This window comes from Barbus barbus (genome assembly GCF_936440315.1).
Source record: "Barbus barbus genome assembly, chromosome: 3".
NCBI classification, from domain to species: Eukaryota; Metazoa; Chordata; class Actinopteri; order Cypriniformes; family Cyprinidae; genus Barbus; species Barbus barbus.
Window position 1 is genome coordinate 34,059,155 of NC_136731.1, and position 26,514 is coordinate 34,085,668.

Consider the following 26,514-nt stretch of genomic DNA (forward strand, 5'->3'; position numbering starts at 1 on the left):
ATAATTCAGACGCGGGCCGGGCCTCTTTTAGGCTTCTCCTTATTTTTATATTTTAGATATGCATCAATTAGTGATGAAAAGAAATCGCCGTGGTGGTGGAAACAACATGAGACTGCGCCATCACCACCCCACCACATATATAAATAAATATATATATATATATTTTTTTATATATATATATATATATATATATATACATACACAGTGCCCTCCAAAAGTATTGGAACAGTAAAGACAAAATTGCTCTGTTGGCTGTGGAGTCAAGACATTTACAAATATGATTAAAAGATGAATATGAGACAAAACTACAGAATGTCACATTTTATTATTGGGTGATTCAACACATACATGTTTTACCAGCTAAGACGTTCAGCACTTTTAGAGTTTCATCCCTCTATCTGATGTGAGCATAAGTATTGGAACAGTTGTCTCACAGGTCTTTCTAAGTGATTGGTTGTGTCCTGTTGCATTAATTCTTCAGATATTAAAAGCAGAGAGTGTCGTATCAGTTATATCCATTACTTCTGCATTCTGAATCTTGCATTCGATGATGACACACAAACCAGGATGAAGATGAGGGAGCTGACTTTGAGAGAAAAGCCAGCAAGTTGGATGCTAAAAGAAAAGAGGAAGTCAATTAGAGCTATAGCAAAAATAATGGGCATGGAGAAACCAGAAACCAGAATTTGGAAACCACCAGCGACCCCAGCAACCAACAACTACCTGATCGGCTGAGAAAACAACAGTAGTTGATGTACAAGTAGTACAAGTCATAAAAGCTGTGAAAATGAACCATAAAAGACGTGTCTGTAAAATCATCAACAACTTCCAGAAAGCTGGGGTGATGCTCTGACAATCTACTGTCCTCAGGAGACTTTGACACAGAATTACAGATGCTACACAGCAAGATGCAAACCTCTGACCAGCACCAAAAATAGAAAGACAAGATTAGAGTTTGCAAAAAAGCACAAAGGTGAGCCAGAAGAGTTTTGAAACTGTGTTTATGGACCGATGAGACAAAGAGGAACCTTTATTTAAGTGATGCAGCTAAATAATAGCCTTTAATCTTTTATATCTGCCAATGTTCAACTGTCCCAATACTTATGCTCACATCAATGAGTGGGATGAACTCTAAAAGTGCTGTTCTTTTTATTTGGTAAAACATGTATGTGTTGAAACGGCTAATAATAAAATGTGACATTCTGTAGTTTTGTCTCATATTCATCCTTTGATCATATTTGCAAATGTCTTGACTCCACAGCCTACAGAGCAATAATTTTGTCTTTACTGTTCCAATACTTATGGAGGGGACTATATATATAATGGTTATGTTAAATAAATACTTTTTGAGACTTAATTTCAACTCCCAAGTCTTTATGGTAGAAATATTTTAATAGCTGAAACAGTAGGATAAGCCATTTTGGGAGAAGGAAAAAAAAAAAAAAAAAGACGGGCTCGGGTTGTGCTCCAGCCGGTAATACTGATAAGCTGTCAAACACGGGCCAGGCTAGGACCTGAGCGTCTCGGGCTAGGGCCTAAATTTGAGGCCTGTGCAGGGCTCTACACTGTTCATTTAAAACACTTGTGACAACTTGCCCCATCTGGATATTGGGGGGAAAAAAATCTTCTCTATTAGAAAGGTAGCCCTGGCTTCCCCTATAATTATGGTTGTACAGCCCTAGACACCCATCACTTCAATCTCTCTGAGTGACCAGTCTCAGGTAGCAGCAGGAGGGGGAAGGGCCAAGAGAAATAGCCTCCATTAGCAGAGAGCTGGAGTGCTGTAGAGGTTAATCATTACTTCAGCATCACTTCTTCAGCTGAGAGCCAGATGGCTGAGTGGAACTCTCACAGAGACAGAGCAAGAACCGAGAGTAGCACCCCCTGCTGGACTACACATACACAAACACACACATAGATGCTCATGTCTCCAGATTTCTGCTCCTCCACAGTGTGACTGTTCCGCCTGAAGAGTGGAGCTCCCCAGCACCAAGCACAATGGCTGAGTGAGCTTGTAGCTTATTTGCCACAGTGATGGCTCTGTTTCCACAATTCCAACATGTTAAGGGAGATATCATGCACATTGACTGACCAACAGCACTCAGAGTGCTTGTATTCAGGCGGCTCCTTGTTTACGGACAGAGATAAACACTCAAGCGCTTTGTTAGGTTTCCAGAAGTTTCTGTCTGTAATAATTACTTTCGGTGTTTTTTCTTCTCTCGTTCTCCCCTAAAGCCCAACAGTCTCCTGTCACTGTGCTCCATCCCTCATCCGTATTTCTGTCTTTTCCCCATCCTCTCAGTCACAGTCTAATGGTCATGCTTAATTGGCAGCTGTCTAATTGCTTCTCAATAGCTTGTGAAGCCAAACATCCCTGACACAACAAATAAACAAAGCCTTTTTTCATTTGCTTAATTTTTTTTCCCAATTCCTTCAGGTCCCACACCACCCCGTCTTCCCCCTACTCCTCCTCCTCCTCCTTTAGATTTTTCTCAAAATGTTTGTCTTTTATCTCCTTCGTTTTGATCTGTTTCTCTCACAACTAGGTTCAACCCAAATCTGTTCTCTGCGTTTCTCAGAATATGTCTTAATATGAACATTTTTAGAGTGTCCTGCTGTCAAAATTGTTCCAGTTCACTGAAATTGAAATTCCCAGAATGCACCTGGAGAGAGATAGAAGAGGAAATACAATTCCCAGGTGAGTAGCTATCCTTGTAGTGATGCATGACGTGGGCCGATGACGTAAAACAGTTAGTAAGTGCTGTCAGTCGTGACCAAAGTCTTGACTACTATGTTGCACAGTCAAGATAGACAATGTCATACCTCAAATTTTCACAAAGGTTAAACAGTCTGATAAGGAGCAGCCCTAAAGGACAGAAATTAAATCTCACTTCATCAGCGAATGAGCAGAAATTATAGTTCATCCTGTATGTGCATGCAAAGGAAACAATCCTGCAAACTTTATACACAAGTGTTATACAACAATTTGAGTTGCTCGATTAAAAGTGCAGATCAGATGAACAGATGAAATCCCCCTACACATCTTTTGATTTATTTGTTCATTTATGTATGTTCTGTAGTCTTCTGTGTATTATATTGTTATAATATCTGAGTGCCATTTATGTTATGAATGCCTATATATATATATATATATATATATATGTATGTATGTATATTATATATAGGAGGATTTCACCACCAAGGGTTCCCAAACTTTTGAATGTGGTTATTTTAATAATTTCAGCAATTTTTTTGTCTTGTGGACTACATGTAAACATCTTTTATTGAAAATATCTTACTCAGGACAGCACTAAATAAAAAATAATATGCATATTGCATGATCTCTCTTATTTTGTAAAAATTATTCACATTTTCACAGATTCTGCAAGGGTTTCCCAAACTTTCGCATGCAACTGTAAATGAACAAATAAATCAAAAGATGTGTAGGGGGATTTCATCTGACATATTTGGTTTTGATTTAAAAAAATGCAGGACTTTATGCAGCAAATAATGATGCTGACAAAATAACATTGTACACTTGAATGTGTTCCTTCAGAAAAGTATCATGTGACATGAGTGCTCTAGTCTAGTGTTTAGCAGATCAAGGTCATCATCGCTAAAAGGGATAGTTGACATGAAAGGTTGACAATCATAAGCTTTATATCCAGTCCTTTAGAAATCATTATAATATGCTCATCTGGTGCTCAAGAAACATTTCTTATTAACTGTCAATGTTGAAAACAATTGTGCTGATTACTATTTTTGTTGTGTGAAAACTTTGAATATTATTTCAGGATTCTTTGGTGAATAGAACGTTTAAAAGAGCACCATTTATTTAAAATAGAAACCTTATTAAATTATAAATGTATTTACTGTCACTTTTGATCAATTTAATGCATCCATGCTAAATAAAAATATTAATTAAAAAAAAAAACTTACACCAAACGTTTGCACAGTAAATATGTGTTTGTTTGTTTGTTTGTCTGTCTGTTAATTTACGCATGCATGCTTTATGTGCTGTGCTTTAGCTGTTTGAACAGTTTGCTCATCAACCCTCTTAGAAAAGGCGCATCTTTCATTTAATTTCCTTTATAGCACCACCATACACAATCAGATGGAAATGTCATGATAAAAATAGTCTAGTTTAATAGACCCCTTCATTCTGTTCCATTATACCGCACTTTGTCTGGCTGTTTTTGAACATGTGTCTTATGATTAAGAGTTTAGTCAACCAACTGACTAGTCTATTTTGAAAATATGAAGTTTGGCCTATCCCTACTTGCTAGCATGCACATTTGTGTTCACAATCTACTGATTCACAACATATGCAACTATAGAGATTAGAATGGAACGCGGCCTCTCTCTTCAATCGTCCACCTCCCTGCATCTCTTTTAATTTGGCAGTGTTTGAGTGTCTGGTAACCTGTGTCACCTTTAAATCTATCCACGATGTGCTTTCATACCCGTACAGAGAACTCCAGATTCTAATTCGCCTCTCTGTGTAGAGTGCTTCAGTGGCCTGCTGGCCAACTCCATACAGTCAGCAATGCATCAAGCTTTAAAATGGACATCTGAACAGCAGAGCAGTTTAGCCAGAGCAGCATGATATATAGAGCCCCTTGTTTCAGTGGTGAAAAACATCAGCCCATGTGAACGCAGACGCCTCCCTATGCCACCACTTTGCCTTTGCCACAGCGTGTCCCTGGGGTGTGAGAAATGTGTGAACAACAGTATTTGCTTTGAAGAGAGACGCTGAAGAGATGACTGCTTCGGGTGAAGTGCACTCGCTGTTTTTTCAGCCACTCTATCACCCCCATGCAAACACAACCACAGCCACACGCAAAGTATGCCAGAGGATTGAATATTCATCACTTTTCTCTTTAACTTAAAAGGAAAAGGACATAATCCTGCCAAATAAGTCTGAGGGATGCATTTTTTTCTAACACAATATGATGTAACCAGACACAAACACGAATTCTTTGCAACATAGGGTGCATTTATGCAGTTATTTCATGCTCTTTAATCGATCAATTGCGATTCAATTTGGTATGCTCGTTCAGTTTACACACCAAAAATTGTCCCAGATAGAAGCCTAATCTACTATCCCTGGGCTATATGCTAAATTCTGCAGCAAACTTTACAATTCAACACTCTCTTTGCCCTATATGGCAATCAGCATTTACTGTAAGATTTGCAGTTACTATGTTCACGACTGTCTTATTCATGAGAGCTGTTTGAATGTGTTTTACGGCATTCCCAAACTTCCATATGGTGATTATGTTGAGGATGCTAATGCCAGGCAGCAACCAAAGGGCAAATAGTTTCATGGTTACCTCATTAGTGCATCTCATTCATGATTGCTCATTTAAGTGCGGCTTCTTCACTTATAAACTTCCGGATGGTGAAGTTGGGGTTTAAAAGGCAATTAATGTTCAGCAATATTTTCTATTTAACTGCACTGACACTGTCAGATCAACTGAACTTTGGAACTGAATTGACCCTTTGCAAAGACTTACTGTTGTTACGTCCAACAAGCCATGCTGCTCTCGCACCACAAACCATGTTCTCACGCAGTGAAAAATACATCGCGGAGCAAAGAGGAAACTTACAACACACTGACAGACAAGACAGAGCCAGCTTACTTTTGGTATGAAACAAAGTCTCAACTTTCAAATTTTGGAATTTTTAAGGAATTGAAACAATAAATACCATTTTGTGGCTCTTTATTGTGTCATGACAGATCGCTGCAGTGCCTCAGTTGAAGCGGCATGTGAACTGATCATCTTTTCATATTTACTTAAAACATAAACATGAATGAACATCAGAGGGTATTTTATATCAACCGTGGAAAGATGTCAATAGACAACATTTTTCAAGTTTAAGTCCACTGAAGTTCATCTGCTGTTCCATCTGGTTTGTTTGTCAGACAAAAATGGCAGATTCGGCATTAGGATTGGTCAGATCGCCTGTCAATCAAGCTCCCTGCGAACACATCTGTTGGATTGCTATCTATCTCAATACATCTTGGAGGTCATACTTTTGATCTTTTTATGACTGGATAGCTAACCGATTAGTAAAAAGCGTGAAGTATAAATACTCCCATAAAGATAGTCTTTTTTTCTGGCTGCATGTTTGTTTTGATATAACTTTGATGTCAATTTAGGTGATGCATTTGATGTTTAATCTGGTGCAAACCTATTTTTTAAAGCTTTTTAGTGCACACACACAGTGCACACACACAGCAGTGAACACACACACACACACTGTGAACACACACCCGGAGCAGTGGGCAGCCATTTTATGCTGCAGCGCCCGGGGAGCAGTTGGGGGTTCGGTGCCTTGCTCAAGGGCACCTCAGTCGTGGTATTGAGGGTGGAGAGAGCGCTGGACATTCACTCCCCCCACCTACAATCCCTGCCGACCCGAGACTCGAACCCGCAACCTTTGGATCACACGTCCAACTCTCTAACCATTAGGCCACGACTTCCCCCACACACTGATGTGCACGAAATAGAAATAATCCTGCAGATTTTTATACTTTACTATAAAATTGCAAATTGAAGGATTAAACATTTTTGTTAATTTATGCATGTTCTCCGTTTTATTTGTATTAAATTAATGTCTGAATGTCTTTATAAATATATGTTATAAGTTCGCTTAAAAATGCATGACTTGGAAGACTCAGAGAAGCCGTGAAGCTATCTGGGATGAGTGAAGATATGTGGCCTAAACAACTATATATATTTAATCTTTAAATATGTTGCATCTTATTCAGCTCAAAACACATCTGTTGGATTGCTATCTATCTCAATACATCTTGGAGGGCATTTACTTTTGATCTTTTTATGACTGGATAGTTAACCGATTAGTAAAAAGCGTGAAGTATAAATACTCCCATAAAGATAGTCTTTTTTTCTGGCTGCATGTTTGTTTTGATATAACTTAGTTCATGCTTTGATGTCAATTTAGGTGATGCATTTGATGTTTAATCTGGTGCAAACCTATTTTTTAAAGCTTTTGCTTATTGAGCTTTGTCATCCTCCCAATAAGCCTTTATTAAAGTCTGTTTGGTTGCAGTTTTAGACAGACACTATGTCAGGAAAAAGAAGAAAGAAAAAAAGAGAGCTAGAAACACCTCAGCACCCATCTGAAACTCTATATGGTGGAGATGTTTGGAATGAAGCATAAATATTTTATTGCAGACTGTAGTGAAGAAGACTGAACATAAATCTGTACCACATATTACGGTGGTGAGAAAGAGAGAAAAAAAGGGGGTGAGCCTGAAGAGTGGAAAACTGAGAGTCACAGTGATGGTGCAAGAAAGAGTAGGGGAATGAGTTGAGGAGACAGAAAGATGAAAGTCACTGCTAGGAAAGTAAAAAATGAAAGAGGAAAGGGAACGAGAGATGTGGGCGACTCACTTAGAGATGGTTGTCATGGTAACAAAATAAATTGGAGAACTCAAAAAGGAGCAATCCAGTGAAAGAGGGTAGACAAACCGTTGCGGATGAGAGAGGTGAACTTGGGCACTGAGGCTTGAGACGTTATCAGTATTTCCACGGTGCGCCACCTTGCTGTACCTCTCAAGTCTGGTGCGAGATTTTGCCGACAGAGTTTCAGGAGTCAAAATAGATAAAAATAAGTTAAAACGTCAGTTTAGATGGCTCTTCACGCTTAGCGCGAGTCACACAAGTAGGGCATGTTCTTGGATCAACATCACCCATTTATTGCTCTCTGATTTTAGAGGTAGTGTTGTGGCTGTGTTGGCTGACAGAAATCTTGTTCCATTAGCAACAAAGGATGCTGATCCAAGAACAGTGATGGGGATTATGGGAATTTACACAATTCCAGTTACTTAACGATTCCAATACAGATTTGTTTACTACTTAAAGAAGGCTGATTCAGTCAGAGAATGAGTCATTTGACTTAAAAGAATCAAAATCACATTACAGATTCATTTAACAAATAAAGATAGATTCAGTCAATGAATGGGTCATTAGACTTGGTCATATACAAATTCTATATATGAATAACTATATATGAATAACTATATAATAATTCTATATATGAAAAACTGACTTAAAAGAGTAGGCCAATTCAGTCGGTGAATTAATTATTAGACTGACTAATATGAGTATTATATACATTTTCATACCTCAAGATTCCAGGGTAGATTAAGTCTTTTTGGCCAATTAAATAAAAAGAACAGACTAGTTCTTAAATAGTCTGTGATTCTAAATCTTTGAAGTCATTTTTTTTTTTTTATAAATTGGCCTAAAAGACTGATTCATTTAACACACAAAGACATATTCAGTCAGTGAATGAGTTATTAAGCAGGTTCATATATAAATTCTAAATAACTCTTTATAACTAATTTAAAAGAACTCACTTAAAAGAGTCACTTAAAAGACATTATCAATTCATTTAATGAATGAGTCATTGGACTGATTCATGAGTTGTACATATGAAGAAGTCATGTGTCTAAGACTGATTTGAGTCTCTTTTGAACAATTAAGTCAATTATTTGTAAATTATTTAATACAATTATTTGAAAAATTAACCGGAAAAAAAAACATTACTGGGTGGAGTCATATTTCTTTCATACTTGAAGGCCGATTCAGTCAATAAATCAATCATTAGATCGGTTCATATATAAACTCATGCATTCAGGAGTCTTTTTTGATTCATTCATTAAAAAGAACTGGCTCAAAACAGTCAGAATCACAAAAGTTATTCATTGGTGAATCATATTACACTGGTTGAGCAGCACTGGTGGGAGAATGTAGTGAAAAACAGTTGGAACATGACGTCATGGCGATCTTTTGGTTCCAGGATATTTGTGCCTGTTTCTGAATAAGAATATCCAGGAACACTTCCTACTTGTGTAAATCATTGTGCAGCTCTTCACAGGCTCATTATTTTGGGCAACACCTCGATTACTGAAAACCTCTCCACAGCTGAATCGTAGCATTTCCTCTGCCAGAAATGAGTGTCCAAGAATATGTACATCTCTGTGTGCATGAGTAAATATAATTTCCTGGTAGGGAACAGGAGCAATGCCAGTACATGTTCCCTCAGTGACATGAACTCAGTAAGGACAGAGGCTGCCGCCTGAGGCCAAGCTTTCAGTTTCCTCTCACTGAACCCTTTTTTTGTCTCAGATCTCCTTTTCTCTCTAACCTGCCTCTCTCTCTCTTTTAGTCTGTCTTTAAGTCTGCCCTCTCCCTCTTTTTCTCTCGATAGCCTTGCTGCTGTGCTCTCTCACTCTCTCTGCCCTGTCCTCTCCTGTTGTCTCCCTCTGTCTCTCAGTGTGTGCTGCTCTGACAGTTAGCAGAGGCAGCTGTTTACACTCATTTATGCCCCAATCATCGTGCTCAGTGCTTCAGGCTACTTCTCTACGTGCCTTTTATTTCAACAGAATCCTCATCAATACTCTATACGATAGAACATAAATCATCAGGAGGCATTCATGTTTCTGAAACAGCTTGATTACCTGGATTCATAATAACAAACAGTCATATAACAGCTGCTACTATTGTATAAAAACAGTTCTGCACTTCTGAATTGACTATTTGCAGTTCTAAATAGTGTCAAAACGAAGGATTTCAGGGCACAGGCATCCTGTGCTTCACACTGTATGTATATTCAGTGCAGCTGTACATGTGTGAGATCTCATCAATGACGGAATATGAGCAGTATATTCAAGCACAACTGATTGGCTTTCCTGATTAGTAGCGCACTGTATGGGTATTTGTATTCACTGTGTAGTTGACAGATGCTCATATTTCTTTATTAGTAGCATTATAGTACCTTTAGTAATGATCATTCATAGTGTCTATAGTAATGCCCCTGCACTGTAATGTTGGACAGTTTACACAGAGTGATTTGCATATGCTCAGGTTATGCTGTACCTAAACTAATTTTGATCTGATCACAAAAGTGCCCTTGGCTGTACGTTTTTTTTTAGCCCATCTGAAATAATTATATAGGAACTGTTGTAGTTAATGAGTCCAAATATAGGAGATTAGCCTGTCAGTCTAATTGATATAATACAGTGGTATTATATAAATTAGATTGACAGGATAATCTCATATCAGTGCCTCAATTTTACAGTGACTTTCATGGGGTTGACTATTTTAGAGGGAAAAATAATTTTAAACATCTATAATATAGTATATTTTTAGTGGGCCAGACTAGTCATTCTAGGTTTCTATACATACATATAAAAGTCTTTTAAAACAAAACACTACAACACATTTTGTGATATATTTGTGATTTACAGTTATGCAAACTGCTTACTGTTGTGTGCTTACCTATTCAACTAGAATCAGACCAAAACCAAAATGTCGACATGTGAAAATAGGTGCACTGACTAGTGGTGTATTTAAACTAATATTTTGAGTGACCCATAACTGCTGTCACGCAGTCACTCCTAATTTTAATTTCTTACTTTTTCTTCTTTTTTTGCAGTGCTTGACTGTTTTCCTGCCTTCAAGAAGTAAATGAATTGGGATAGTTTATTTGTTGAGATTGAACATCTGGCAGATACCCCTTTTCCACCAAAGCAGTTCCAGTGCTGGTTCGGAGCCAGAGCCTAGTTTCTGTTTCGATGTTAACAATAAAAATGTGTTATGTACTTACCGTTATTCTCGCTTGAAATCTCCATCTATACAAATTACGGCGAGCTGCTCGAACATGTTGGATTCGCTGGGTTTGGATGTCGATGTAAGTTCGCAAAGCCAACATCAATAGCAACGCAAAGTCCGCCATTGTTGATGCCGGTATGTTTGTGTTTGGCGCTTTCGCGCTAGCGTTGCTGGGGAAAAATTAGACGTATTCGGTGACGTAAGACCTGGCTCTGTATTGGCTCTCTAGCCTGTGGAAAAGCAACCAGTTGAACAAACTAAGAACTGGCAATAGCACTGGCTCTGAACTAGCACCTGGTTCCTGCTGGTGGAAAGGAGGTAAGACTGAACAGGGGGTATGTCATTCATTTGGTTCGTTATGTCCGTCAATCTTTTTCACAAAATGAAGAGAAGGGCGGTGTAAGAATTGCTTGAAAAAATTACTTATGACCACAATCAATTAAAATTCGTAAGGAGGACACCTTGATGAAAAACAAAAACAAACAAAAAAACAATAGAAACCATCACAAAAAAAGAAGTTTCCACTACAAATACCATTACACACATTACATTACATTCTATTGTTTTTTTTTTGCAGCAAGGGCATTACTGAAAAGCAATTTATTTACGCTTTGAGTGTCTTTATTCCATTGAGAAATTAATGCTTCGTAGTAGATTTGTAGACTGGAATTCTAATACGGTTTGCTTAGATTGTAAATGAATTGGTTGAGTGAATGATTCAGTGAGTGACTCGCTCATACAACACAAAAAGACTGAAGGTATCGCCACCTACTGGCTCAGCGATGTAACCTGCAAAAAAGAGTGACTAAAGCAACTTATGTGAGGATCCTGTTTGTGGACTTCAGCTCTGCTTTTAACACCATTATCCCGGAAACCCTTCAAAATAAACTAACTCAGCTCTCCGTCCCCACCTCCGTCTGCCAGTGGATCAACAGCTTCCTGACAGACAGACAGCAGCTAGTAAAGCTTGGCAAATTCACATCCAGCACTCGAACCATCAGCACTGGAGCTCCTCAGGGCTGCGTACTCTCCCCACTGCTCTTCTCCCTCTACACCAACGACTGCACATCTAAAGACCCCTCTGTCAAGCTCCTGAAGTTCGCAGACGACACCACACTGATCGGCCTCATCCAGGACGGTGACGAGTCTGCTTACAGACAGGAGGTTAAGGAGCTGGCTGTCTGGTGCAGTCTCAACAACCTGGAGCTTAACACACTCAAAACGGTGGAGATGATCGTGGACTTCAGGAGAAACCCCCCTGCTCTCCCCCCACTCACCATTATGAACAGCACCGTGACTGCAGTGGAGTCATTCAGATTCCTGGGCACCACCATCTCTCAGGACCTGAAGTGGGATATTCACATTGACTCCATTGTCAGGAAGGCCCAGCAGAGGTTGTACTTTCTTCGCCAGCTGAGGAAGTTCAACCTGCCACAGGACTTACTGAAACAGTTCTACTCTGCCATCATTGAATCCATCCTCTGCACCTCAATAACTGTCTGGTTCAGCTCAGCTACCAAATCTGACCTCAGAAGACTACGGAGGGTAGTCCGGACTGCTGAGCGAATCATTGGTACAACCCTCCCCACTCTCCAAGAACTGTACTCATCCAGAGTGAGCAAAAAGGCTGGTAAAATCACTCTGGACCCCTCACATCCAGCACACAACCTCTTTGAACTTTTACCATCTGGTCGACGCTACAGAGCTCTGAGCACCAGAACGACCAGACAAGGAACAGTTTCTTCCCTCAGTCAATACATCTCATGAACACTCAATAAATAAACGTAAAACACACAACTAATACATTATCCATTCACCACACTCACTTATTTTATTTTCTCATTTCTAATTTGCACATACTTGACCTGTACATACATAGTCGCCTATATTATATATTATATATTGTGTATTTCTTTTTTTTTTTTTGCTGCTTGTACATTGGTCATTGGCTATTTCCTGTTATTTTGTTTCATTACCTGTGTCCTGTCCTGTTACTGTCCTTCTGTTGCACTGTGGAGCTTCTGTCACTACAACAAATTCCTTGTATGTGTAAACATACTTGGCCAATAAAGCTCATTCTGATTCTGATTCTGATTCTAAACTAGTGAACGGATCTTTTTTATTGAATGCAGTAAAATTCAGGACACTGGGCTCAAGCAAATTCTCCACAGCATAATCTAATTTTATGTTTACTGAAACATTTATAGACTTTGTTGAAACCTATTGTATGAGAAAGAATAACATTCATACAAGTAGAGAAGGTCTGGTCTCATCCCTCCGCCCAGTATTCTCTCTCTCTCTCTCTACATCAGTATGTGTTTAGCACTGCACGCGCGCTGGAGCCCATGAGCGGAGACGAGGCTCGTTTAGTATTCAGTGCACAAGGCGAAGGAGGGAGAAGGGAGGGAGGGCAGAGAGTGAAATAGAGAGAAAAAACGAGGCTGTGAAGACAGGCGAAAACACAGAAAGAGAGGAGGAAGAGGGGAGCAGAGAGACACCTCCTCTGTCCCTCTCGGTCTACCCTTTGGCATCCGTCTGTCCCAGGTGCGGTATATTTCAGCCTTTATCTGTCTTTGGGTGTGCGGGGCGGATGTTATGATGTTGCTGTTGTAACGCGTCGCATGAGAAAATTCATATTTGGATGAAGTCGTTCCGTTCGAGATCTGCATTGCTTGAAACAGCACAGACTCTCTACGGATTGTTGTGTTCAGGTTATCCATAAAATATCTGTCTGTTTGTGCGCCCGTGTTGTACAGGTCTGAACGTCTGTCCGGTATCGTCGCGCAAAAAAACTCTCAGCTGCTTCAGTAATCTAAAATTTTCTACTGCAAAATCATGCATGAATATGTGCTGAGCATCGTGACCTCGCATTTTCAGATGTGCATATATGTGTGTGCAACAATGTATAGAGGGATTATCAGTCACTTAGACTCTGTCACTTATGTAATTCTGTTCTTAACTTCCATATTTCCTACTCTACATGCTTAATCTGCATATGCATATGAAATTCAAGAGGAAAAGATGTGAAATGTACACATGAGGCTGCTTCCCTCCTGTTCAACCCCTTATCAGTGTTCCTTCCCCTCCAAACCCCACCCCTCCCCACAGTCTTCAAAGGCAGGCTTACATGGGCTTCTATCAGGCACAGGACCATAATTATTCAAATATTAATACATCCATATGGAACCGTCACAGGAATCCTCTCCTTCGCTCACTGACAGCATATAACGGCATTGGTAAAAGCCATATGAGGGGGCGATTAATTCCCCCCACAATGTGACGGAGCGGGTGATGACGTTGCCTGGCTGTCGGGCTGCCGAGAGCTTCCCTCTACGCTCTATCTGTGTGGGAGCTGAATCTTAAGGGCTGGCACACAGCGTCACCAGTGTGGTAATTTTAGAACTAATAATTTAATTTTAGTTTCTAGAAATCGAGTCGTATCGATTTCATATTCGTATGATTAATGGATATTAATCAAAACGTCCAACTTATACCTTATTAACGATACCTAATTAACAACTTGTCCAGCAAGCATTAAAACCAGTATGTTTTAACAATTCAGGTTATTCCCGTGGCCACAGTAATACCGAATTGATTAGCCAATTTTTAGCATAGGTAAATTTTAGCATAGGTAACGCAATCTTTGGCAAATAGTTTAAGACTTGAAAATCACATAGCACCAGACACAAGATTTCTTAATAAATCAAAGTTTATTTGCTACTCTACAACACTACTAAGCTAAAATAACACAAAACAGAATACGTACACACATACACGCTGCAGGCAATGAATTGTTTTGATTTGAAGAGAGTTTAAGGTTCTAATGCTCGTTTTCAAGAATGCTCTAAATTCAACTTTAGGAACTTTACTATCTTTACTCTTAAAGATGAATGCATCCAGTTTCCAGCAGAATTATGGAGAATTATTTGATTACTTGCTTGTTTCGTCCTTTCCTGGTTGAGGGAACCCCGGGTGCGGATTGGCTGCTGAAGTAGTCGTTGTGATGTCACTGGGGATGCCCTCTTGCAATTTGTTGGTTTCTCTGTGACTTGATGACGCTCTTAGGAAGTCTGTTTAGAGTTCTTTCGGCTTCAGGTGTTAAAGTTTTTTGGTCAGAACTTTGAAGGCATGTGTGGATCCTTGCCAGATGGTATATGGCTGAGAGCGCTTAACAGCGCGATCAGATGAGGAGCTGAAGTTTCAAACAGCGCGCGAACAAGCAACAGCACACCAAGATTTCAATCTGCCCCTTTTTCTGTTTGATCCAATCACAAGTGTTTCTGTAGGGCGGAGCCCCGTCCCGCACGGCTGAGTTTTCCATGTGTAAATCCTTTGCTGAGTTATTTCATAAAATGAAGAACATATCCTAGCAGATTCCTATAAGTGTTTTAATCATACATTACGATGAGAAAAGTCAACTTTCATCCACACCAAATTATTTCTGACGCAACTAGATTTCATTCAAAATCAAACACCAAGTATTTTGCATACCCAAAGTGCATATATCAATTTGATCTATTACGCGGTTAAGGCATAGATTAAACAATCCTAAATTCTAAATAATCACACCAAGCATGTGAAACTAAACCGTAGTGATCGGGAAAAATTAGACATCAAGAGATTACAACAATAACATAGATTCCAATAGCACAACAAGCTTAATTTAATTTGATAAAATAGAACCTGAATATATATTGTAAATATATTGTATATATTGCTTTTGAGTATATTGCTTTAATAGCAGCAGTGATTATTATTTGTCCTTTTGGGAACACTTATAAAGGTCCAATCTTCTTTATTCTGCTAATAAGAAGAAAAGGCACGTTTATCTGCTGGGGAGAAATGGGAGGTCATGGGAATGTCACTCCGGATGGAGATCTGGTGATTTTCTTAGCTCGGACGTCTGTTGTAAAACCATCATCTTTGTTGATACCATCATTGAATTACTGTGTTAAACGATCAGGAGATATCAGGGAGGGTCTGTGCTGGAGCGTTTCCAGATGCCACATGCTTTGTATTGTTGATTATGCAACTTTTATTTATGGTAAACCGGTCAGGAACAACATTGAAGGTTCTGTTCTAAATCCATTTCAGATGTTCCCTCAAATTTATCCTGGGTTTTAGAGGTCTCCTGAGATAAGGAGATTTAGGGCAGGAAATCGGCCAGCCAGTCAAATGCAGATGCTGGGAGTGGAAGTCTTAACTCCTGCTAAGGAATGTGCTGTCTTGAATTATTTTGTGTGTGTGTCCTGGTTTACTAGGCACTACACCAGTATCCCAGGGTCGTATCGCTCACTGCTCTTTCTTTTGCCTGTGTTTTCCTGTGTGATGTTATAGATAATTTACTCTGAGGGCCTGGACAGCGGAGTGGAGGAGAGAGAGGATGGGAGGGGAAAACCAGGCCCACATGAAATCTGCAGATTTCCTCAGAACTGGGACGTTTGTCATTCACATAATTCTTGAAACTTCCCACCTCCCTTGCGCATTTGTTTATTAATTACTTGGAATAATTTGATTATGCTTTCAGCTATTGCTTATCACATTTTCCACAGAATTCCCTGAAATCCGCAAAGATAAAGCCTGCAGATTCCATTTCTCACCCTTTTGTACAGGCTTTGAATAGGACTGAACTCCTTTTAGACACTGAAAACAATGTTACAACATGCTCTATGCTACCTCAGCTTGCAGCCACAAGCCGCAAAGGCCCAAAGTATCTTTTTTACAGCGATATGTAATATCAGCCCTGTCTTTGGCCAGCAGCAGCGGTCCGGTTGTGTAAATGACAGCAGCCGTTGGCAGGGCAGTTTTGATGAGTGTTTAGTGGCCAGTGAGTTGGCTGGACACCGGAGACGATGGAGAAAGTGTCCAGGAACTCACAGTATCGTGGCTGATATGAGCAAGATGATGAGATGACGCAGTGATCCGGCTGAGTGTTCGTAAGCAGAGGTTGTGACTGCGCTGAAGGCCGTTTAGCCTGGTTTCCTCTTCAAGCACATGAGATCAGGGAGCGTAGTGGTACCAGGTCGACAAAAGAGGTAGGAAGGGTTAGAAAAGCAAGAGAGCGATGGCTTTGGAGGGAGGGAGATGAAGAGAAATTGCTACAAGAGTCTACTAAAACGGCGTTGTTATCATTTATTCATTCATTCCCACTTTGCAGGAAGTCTGGAAACATTTTGCTTTGAAGCCAGAGGGGTAAAGAAAATTACTGTTATCTTCCGACAGGTTTAAAAAACAAAAAAAACAACAACAGCCTTACAGAAAACAAAAGCAGATTAGACTCCCGATGACATTGCAGATAAGACCACAGGCATGGAGGTGATGCGGTGAGGGTGAGAAAGAAAGGGGAACGTAAAAAGAAGGAGAGAAAGAAAAACCACAACGGCTTCATTAAGAAATTACTCTAATATCCTATTGGTTATACTTAATGGATTTACATCCCTTGTCAATAGAAGTGTTCAAATTCATTGCCTCAGTAGAGAAGAAAAGGATTAGCCATAATCTTTCTTTTACAATTAGTCTCAGTCACATCTATCAATTTCAGGGGAATAAGGGAAGTTGTGAGGCAGGTTTCCATTGAGTAATGAGGAAAGATGGGAAAACTTCAAAAGGAGGTGATTGTGGAAACTAGTTGCTTGGAATGTGGAATGTGTCTGGAATATGTGTATTTGCCTAAAATGTACATTTGTTAATCTCAATTGATCTCAATGGTGCTTTAAGCCAAAGCATACAATACACATACACGTCACTTTATATACTTAAGCAATTTGTTAGAAGGGTTAGAATGTATAGCCACAGAAGAGAAGATAGTTGCTTGGTTTACCTATATATATATATATAATATACAACCCAAATTCAAGAAATGTTGAGACGTTTTTTAAATTTGAATAAAATGAAAACTAAAATACTTTCAAATCACATGAGCCAATATTTTATTCACAATAGAGCATAGAGAACATAACAAATGTTTAAACTGAGAAATTTAACACTTTTATCCACTAAATGAGCTAATTTAAAATTTGATGCCTGCTACAGGTCTCGCAGGTTGCACGAGGGCAACAAAGGGGTGAAAAAGCAAGACATTTTTAAAAGATTTAGCTGGGAGAACATCTAGCAACTAATTAAGTTAATTGACATCAGGTCTGTAACATGATTAGCTATAAAAGGGATGTCTTAGAGAGGCAGTCTCTCAGAAGTAAAGATGGGCAGAGGCTCTCCAATCTGTGAACAAGTGTGTAAAAAGATTGTGGAATACTTTAAAAACAACATTCCTTAACTTCAAATTCCAAAGGCTTTGCAAATCTCATCATCTATAGTGCATAACATCATCAGAAGATTCAGAGAAACTGGAGAAATCTCTGTGCGTAAGGGACAAGGCCGAAGACCTTTGTTGGATGCCTGTGGTCTTCGGGCCTTCAGACGACACTGCATCACTCATCAGCATCGGTCTGTCATTGACATTACTTAATGGGCCTAGGAATACTTCCAGAAACCACTGTCGGTAAACACAATCCACCGTGCCATCTGCAGATGCCAACTAAAGCTCTATCATGAAAAAAGGAAGCCATATGTGAACATGGTTCAGAAGTGCCGTCGTGTCCTGTGGGCCAAGGCTCATTTAAAATGGACTGTTTCAAAATGGAAAAGTGTTCTATGGTCAGACGAGTCCAAATTTGATATTCTTGTTGGTAATCACGGACGCCGCGTCCTCCGGGCTAAAGAGGAGAGAGACCTTCCAGTATGTTAACCGCATTCAGTTCAAAAACCAACATATATGATGGTATGGGGGTGCATAAGTGCAGACGGTATGGGCAGCTTGCATGTTTTGGAAGACACTATGAATGCTGAAAGGTATAAAAAGGTTTTAGAGCAACATATGCTCCCCTCCAGATGACGTCTATTTCAGGGAAGGCTTTGTGTATTTCAGCAGGACAATGCAAAACCACATAATGAAGCTATTACAACAGCATGGTTTCGTAGTAAAAGAGTCCGGGTGCTGAATTGGCCTGCCAGCAGTCCAGATCTTTCACCTATAGAGAACATTTGGTGCATCATTAAACGAAAAATACATCAAAGACAACCACAAACTCTTCAGCTGCTGGAAACCTATATTAGTCAAGAATGGGACCGAATTCCAGCAACAAAACTCCAGAAACTCATAACCTCGATGTCTTCAAACTGTTTAGAAAAGAAGAGGAGATGCTACACCATGGTAAACATGCCCCCGTCCCAACTATTTTGAGACCTGTAGCAAGCATCAAATTTGAAATGAGCTAATTTTGTGCATAAAATTTTAAAATTTCTCAGTTTAAACATTTATTATGTTATGTTCTGTTGTGAATAAAATATTGGCTCATGTGATTTGAAATTGTTTTAGTTTTCATTTAATTCAAATGTAAAAAAACATCCCAACATTTCCAGAATTCGGATTGTATATATACAACACCTTATACCTTGCATATGCAAAATGAATAAATGTATCCAATGACACCTCTGAAATACATTACATAGCAACTGAAACATTTATATATCTGTATATTTAAACACTAGATGTGATACTGGAGAATGGCTCAAAGATCCATAATACTGTAGCAGACTGCCAAACAAAAAAGGAGATACATTTTATTAGCTATAAAGTTTTATCAGTCTGCATCCTCTTTAAAATGCAGCATAATGTGTATGGTTTGACTGATGTGCATATATTTGACATGTGGATCTTATGCCAGATTATTTGCGAGCAGAATGGAAGACCCTGCTTCCAGGCATGTTGAGATTTGTCATCTTTTGTAGACTTTACAGCAACTTAACCATTAACCTACAAACCGGTCAACTTAAATAGGGCAGTGGACGTTGCCTGCGGGACAAAACTAATTGCATCATTCTTCTTTGGCTTAAATAATTTCACCTCAGGACAGAGGACGGAACCTCAGACCCATCTGCTCTCTGCTGTAGAAACAGGCAGTGACCTGAGCGACTGCTGCTGATCTGTGGTGTTGACGGACAGCCCCTCTGACAAATCTCGACTTAAGACACCTGACAGTTATGTAGTGAAAGCCAGGTGTCTTATGTATGAACAGTTAGTAACATTATCATTGTCAGTAACTTGGCTTATGACAACACACATTTGTGAGTGCAGGCTGCAGTTATTTAGAGGTTATTAGGACCTGCTGTATTGTAGGATGGCCTCATTTGTCACGCTTGCTCATGCCCGCCAAAACGTCTGCAAATCCGCTTGAATTGATCAAACTGGTGGAAATGGACAGACTAATTACAAATGAAAAGATTCATCCACTCGAACATCATCGCTTTCAGTCACGTCCGAATTGATATAAACGTGAAGTGATGATCTGTGTGCCATTTTTAGAGGACACTTACAGCTTTTAAATTAAAGCTGCACCTCTATGCCTGCGACCTTTATTACGCTTACAGCGTTTTACAAGGATTTATTGACTGATAGTCAAAAAAGGTGATTGTTAATGGTTGGCAATTTACAAAAAAGCTAAACCAAATTTGCTTTTCTACTTATTTCTGAAGTACTAGAAAATGTTTTTTAAAATGAATAAACTTTAATGGTATTTCTTTTTAATTTGAATTAACATTTTAATTATTTTTTTAAATAAAATATTAAAAATATATAATAAATTGTAATATAACTATTATGCATTTGCTTGTTGGTAATGAAATTCACACTACTTTGTTTTATGATAAGGTGATTCAAACGGATTACGTTCATTTTGTGATTAAACAATTTACAAAGCGACATTTTTCAATGGTTTTAGTTGTAATATAAAGTGTTGTTATTGATTTTATTTTTATTTTTTGTCATCTTCAGTTGCGCATCTGAGAATCATCTCTTCTGCTTTGGATTCACTTACTTTTGTCCATCATTCAATGACACAGCGACCTGATCTAGTCTTTCTGCTTTCCGGTTGAAACTGGACGTCTGGGTGTTGTGTGGATTGTCTAGACACCAAACAGAGCTGCAACCTTCAAATGTTTCCGTATGTAATGGCAATGCAATTATGGCCGTTTCGATGGATGTCACTGAACACTGACCTGTCTGGTTGTTTGTGTCCATGTACATATCCATTTAATCATTGAATTTTATTATAGGTTTTCATCTCTAGTGTGTGATTGGACAGGGGCTTTTGTGGCCTTTATGACATTTATGACTGTGGCAATTCCGTCTGGCTTACGTGTGATTGGACAGTGACCATACAGGTTGCTGGGGTCCCTGTTGTGGGGTATTGCTTTTCCTGGAGATATTGATTGAGACCTGGGCAGCAGTCAATGGAATGTCTGAGACAGGTTTCATGTTCTGTTGTCCGCGTGTTTCATGTCAGTGTCACTTGTTACCACCACATTATTCTATTCCGGCTTTTTTCCAGACGCACAGCCCATAATATCCCAGAGTGTCAGTGTAGTTTTATTACAGCATATCACTTGTAAATGCCCGTCCTCTAGACATTTAAGGCCCGTTCATACCAAGCACGATAAAGATAACGATAACGATAAAGATATAGTTCTAAAAATCGTTCTCAGTATTAAAGGATAGCAGAGTCCACACCACAACTATAACGATAAAGGCACAAAGAAACGATATCATTGGAATCACTTCCAGAACGATTTTTTCCAACTGATGAACGATAAAAACACTGACAGCCAATCAGAATCCATCCTGCTATAATGTGCTCGAGAATTTAAAGCGGCAGACGCACGTGCGCTTAGAATAAACGGATGATATCGTTCGCTGGTGTGGGCGCTAATATCGTTATCTTTATAGTTATCTTTATCGTTATCTTTATCGTTATCGTGCTTGGTGTGAATGGGCCTTTACACTTGCATCAAGAAACTTTTTCCGTCTGGACTCCATATGCCTTTCTGACTTCCTTTTCTTCTCAAGTCTTATAGTTTATGTCTTGCTCCTGCTTTCTCTTTCATTGCCTATTTCTTTCACCTGCTCTACCCTCTCAGTTCCTCTCTAACTTTGTTCACAATCGACCTGGCATTTCTGGACAGTGACTCTGTAGTTTGCTGCCAGATGGCCATCTTTCAGATTGAGATATGCAGCATTTTTAAGTCAAACTCAGACAGATTTACACGGGGCGCGGGGGTTTATGAGCTAATCTGAGGCTCATTTTTACAATGGACCAAAGATCTGAGATAGATAAATGGACCTCAATCTGTTTGGGTTTCCTTTAGATGATGCTTTGGACTGATGGACAGCTTGGACACGCTGATTAGGCAACTCCAAAGGAAGGTTTGAATAAGTGTGTGGGTGAACATCTTGACCTGAGTCCTGCCCCGAATGACTTATAGCTGTACTTAAGGCTTTGACTGATTGATCGATGGATCGGAGACGGATGGAAAATACGCAGCTAGCTGGAGAGAAACCATACACCTTACGATGAAAGTCCAATGACATCTTACAGACCTAAAAAGCATGAAAGAATAGTCTATCAGAATGATCGATGGGCGATCGGCTCAATAAGAGGAGGTGTCTCGTAAGAGAGGGAAACAGATCGGACTTCTTGAGGGATTTCGCTGGCTTTAAAAAACCTCAGATGAAAGCAGACGATCGTTGAATCAGTTCGCATATTGATAGATTTGCACACCTTTTCCGGGCCTGCAACGTTTTAGCTGACGTAGAGAGGGGATGAGGGTTGGAAAGAAAAACTGAGACACGGAGCGAAAGAGAAGGAAAATGAAAGGTGGAGCTTTGACCTGGTTTTGTGAGACAGAATGAGCACATAATAAAGGAAGAATCCTGAGAGATCTCATAGATACAGAACCTCATACTGACAAATTATACATACACGGTCCCTCAGCAGATGAATCCCTACAACTCTTTTCCTCAATGCCTTCTGATTTGTGAAAACACAGATTTGTAACATATGTATTTTAGGTTCTTTGTTTTTCAAAAATCCTTACATTTTTATCATTGTAGACCAGACAGAAAAAAATGAATTACTGCAGTATTTATGGTAACACTGCATTAAAGTCCTCTTTATGGAAAAAGTGCTGGTAGCTGTACTCCTTAGTGTAGATCTGACCTTTATTTATTCTAATCCATTAACGAAAAGCTTCTTGGAATTACAGATTGATGAACTATGTCTAGTGCTTTGGTGTTGATGTAATAAAATGTTGTGAATATTGGTCTACTTACCATGAACCTTAAGTGTTTTTATACTCTACATAAGGGTTCAAAGTTTGCCTATTCACAAGCATGAAAAAACAAAGTTTGTTTTCTTAGTGTTTCCTATGCTCTTCGTCTGCCGTGTGCTGTGAGTGTGAGAACTGTTCTGTGTTGTGTGATTGTGTCACGCCCCATTTTCACATTTGGTGTGGACAGACAAATTGCCTGTCAGTAGAATCTTGTTGCATTGCACCCTGTTAGGACAGTGTTAACCTAAAGGTGAAGTGTGTCTACCGAACTACAATGTTAAAATGCTTTCTTTTATTTTTTTATTTTTTATTATTGCTGTTCTTTTTTGGCAAGGATACTTTGTACTACTGTTCAAAAGTTCAGTGTCAGTAAAAAATAAAAATAAATAATAATAATAATAATAATGGCTTAAAATTAAAAAGTAATGGCTGCTGAAAATTTGGCTTTGCCATCAGATGATTAAACTACATTGTATTAATATTTCACAATATTAATTTTTTTGCTGCCTTTTTGATCAAATAAATGCATAAGAGACATAAATCGTATGGACCCTGGACTTTTAAACAGTAATGTTTCGTCTGCACTGCAGTATTTATTTGGAGGCAGTATAATAATTATAAAACTAATCCCAGTTTAATATTTATAAACAGGTATTATAATGTCATCCTATTGGCACATCCAATGGTGTGAGTTTTGGGTCAGGCTATCATTTAATCAGACCAATGGTCTGAAAACATGAATTATTTAAACAGTTCTCTTTAGTAACGCTAGTAGTGCAGAAATTTCAGACTTCAGCTTTAAAGATACCAAATAGAATCGCAAAAAAAGAAGAAAAAGCGACTAGCGTAATTATTGATCAAACATATAGCTCCGCCCAAAACTCACACCATTGTTTGAGCCAATGTGTCGGGCAGCTCAAACATTACAAGTTTAGCATTGAAATTACATGTCACCTTTAATCTTCACAGTATCATGCAACAACAGCTTACAAGATAAACTTGTTTTGTGGTTGACCACATCCTCGTTCCCGAGATGCACTGTACAAGGAGAGCTGTTTGTCTTTGAGAAGAAACCGATATCCAGAATGATTGGTTCTTCTCTGCATGCTATTGAGCTCTGCGAGCTCAGCGGGTTGCCTTTTATAATTTAACCATAATTTTACAGCAGTTTTTTTAATGATGTGTGCCTCAATTTCTCTCTCTCACACACTCTCCCTCTCTTCCTCTCTTTTCAGGCAGTTTCAGAGCTCCTGTAGAACATTCCCGAAATACAGCCATGGACCACAATGAACAGTAAAGCTTGAATGGAAAAACAAAGAGAGAAACCTAGCGGAAATAGACCATACTTCTCAAATTCAACCCTGCCCAGATGCTGCTTTAAGGACTGAGCCTGCAAACACTTTCCTCTTCCCTGACTGATGATTTAACTGAGAGTAATAGCCCACGAAATCTAGACTATGCTTTCTGAACAACAGACCTAAATATAGTCTCGCTGTTTACCCATTGAGCAAATTCTTAACATTTATGTGAATTGAATTGGTTTCAACCTTCTTCACCATGACAAGGACTCAGGGATGTCATTGTCATCCTTAATAACAAGTATGTGCACAAAAACATTCGCGAGCGAAGCACATTCAATTCAATAATGGATTTAACATAATAAATGCATGCATTGTCTTCTTCTCCCATGCTCTCATTTATTCTTTTTTCCCTCTCTCCTTTTTTTTTTTTTTCCCCCAGGAGCCTATGTTATTATTGAAAAGCGTGATTGTGGCACACTTACCAATGGGTTTAGCAACCATTAAAGCTTTCAATTAACGGTCATAAAGAGACCGTCTCAGCTCCTTGTCGAAACCTTGTCCTTCACAATCCAAAACGAGACCTTGTGTTATTGAAATCGTCAGAAAGTGGACAGACACACCCTCTCTGCTCAGACGCCGTCCAGTTGGTGCGGGCGGTGAGAGCTGCGGCGCGATTGGTTGAGTGTGGGGTGGGTGTGCAATGCGGATTGGAGGATGTCGGGGGACTGGGAAGACGACCTTTGTAAGAAGTTGTTGGTGCTTCTGGAGGAACTGTGCTTCCGGTCTGGAGGCCTGAGCCAGAGTGCCAGCTGTCAAGAGTTCATCTACATGATGAGAGGACTAAACAGACAGCTGAACACAGGTAAGAGCACACCACAACCTGGTGAAAGGATGGCTGGTCCAAAAATAAGCATTCTGTCATCTTTTACTCACTTCATGTTGTTTCAAACCAGTTTGACGACTTATTTTGAATTCAAAAGAAGCCATTGTGCCAGTATCTCTCTTGTCCATGCAGTAGCAATGAATAGGAACCGGAGCATTTAAACTACAAAAAGGGCACAAAGGCATCATGAAAGTGGTCCATATGACTTATATTCTGCCCAAACTTCTGAAGTTTCACAGAAGAAAGTCTTACAGGTTTGGAATGATAGGAGGGCGAGTCATAAATGATGACAGAATTTTCATTTTTGGGTGAACTATCACTTTAAACCCTATTCAAAGCATCAATTGCTATGGTTTCTGTCTGACTTCTAACCAAAATATTGACTTGCACCTGACAAATGGCCTAAAAGGGTAATTTTATCATCTGCCCACGTTCATGTAATTGCGCCTGGCCATTTTTATTTGTATTCACACCATGCCCACCACAGGTGCTATGGCTGGATGCTGTGTTCAGAGTGAGACTGTCCTGTTTACAGATTTAGTCATTATTGTTTAAATTCCCAAGTGCCCAGTGATTGAGATGGAATTGGACTTGCATTCTCTTTAATATAAAATGGCACAACCGCAGATAATTGAAATGGCTCTAAGCTCCTTGTGAAAAGAAGTAGAAGAAATGAAGCTGCGTAGGCTTTCCTTCCTAGGGTCTCCAAATACCCAATAATCACCCAAATGGTGAAGGCTGTCAGTTAAAGCTACTCATTATATTTATTTCTTAAAGGGGTCATCAGATGCAAAATTCACTTTCCAAGTTTTTTGAACATAAATGTGTGTTGGAAGTGTGTGCACACATCCACCCTATAATGATAAAAATCCCTATTTTAAAATCCCCTTTCTCAAATCAGGCTGTTCTGAGATGCGTGTCAGAATGACGTAGTTCTGCACAGGCCCCTCCCATGATAGTTGATTGACACGGCTGTTTTACCTTAGACCCGCCCTGAGTGAGCTGAGAGCTGTCCGGCATTGTGTCGACTCCGGTGCAGGAGAAGACAAGATGTGTCTGATTAAGCGATTGAGGTGTTTTGTTGTTGGATGTAATAATGAATATAGCAGTCATTAACTCCTGACATCTGAGCCGCTGAAGACGCAGAGGATTAACGTTGCTTTAGTTTTGAAAGGAATGCTGTGATCCCCGATCTGCCTAAATACATCTATGTTCACGCGAATCATTCGTGATCAGCTTAATCTACAGAAGTGAGTATAAGGGTATTTTAGGAATCTTTGCAAATCGCCTTTCCTAATAATGTGCTAGTTAGTCAGTTTAGCGGCTGAAGTAAACCGTACTGCTCATCACCCCAAGGAAGAGAGGGGCGGGGTCAGCAGAGTTCATTAGCATTTAAAGCAACATGGACTAAAATGGCTTGATAAAAACAGAGCTGATTTTGACAGGGTAAAGAAGGTGTTTTTTACACTAACATTGAGAAATTTTAACTAAAGTATGTTATAGTCTTTTCATTAAGACCATG

General features: G+C 39.3%; 1 protein-coding gene across 1 annotated transcript in view; it reads left to right on the plus strand.

The window, feature by feature from the left end:
* The first annotated feature begins 13,021 nt into the window (after positions 1–13,021).
* LOC306847451 (synaptotagmin-C-like) overlaps positions 13,022–26,514 on the plus strand; it is a 45,972-nt gene continuing 32,479 nt past the window's right edge. The window contains exons 1-3 of the mRNA XM_079381401.1: positions 13,022–13,190; positions 24,044–24,407; positions 24,549–24,971. Coding sequence (XP_079237527.1) covers positions 24,824–24,971 — 148 coding nt within the window. The 5' untranslated portion in view covers positions 13,022–13,190; positions 24,044–24,407; positions 24,549–24,823. The remainder of the gene's footprint in view (positions 13,191–24,043; positions 24,408–24,548; positions 24,972–26,514) is intronic.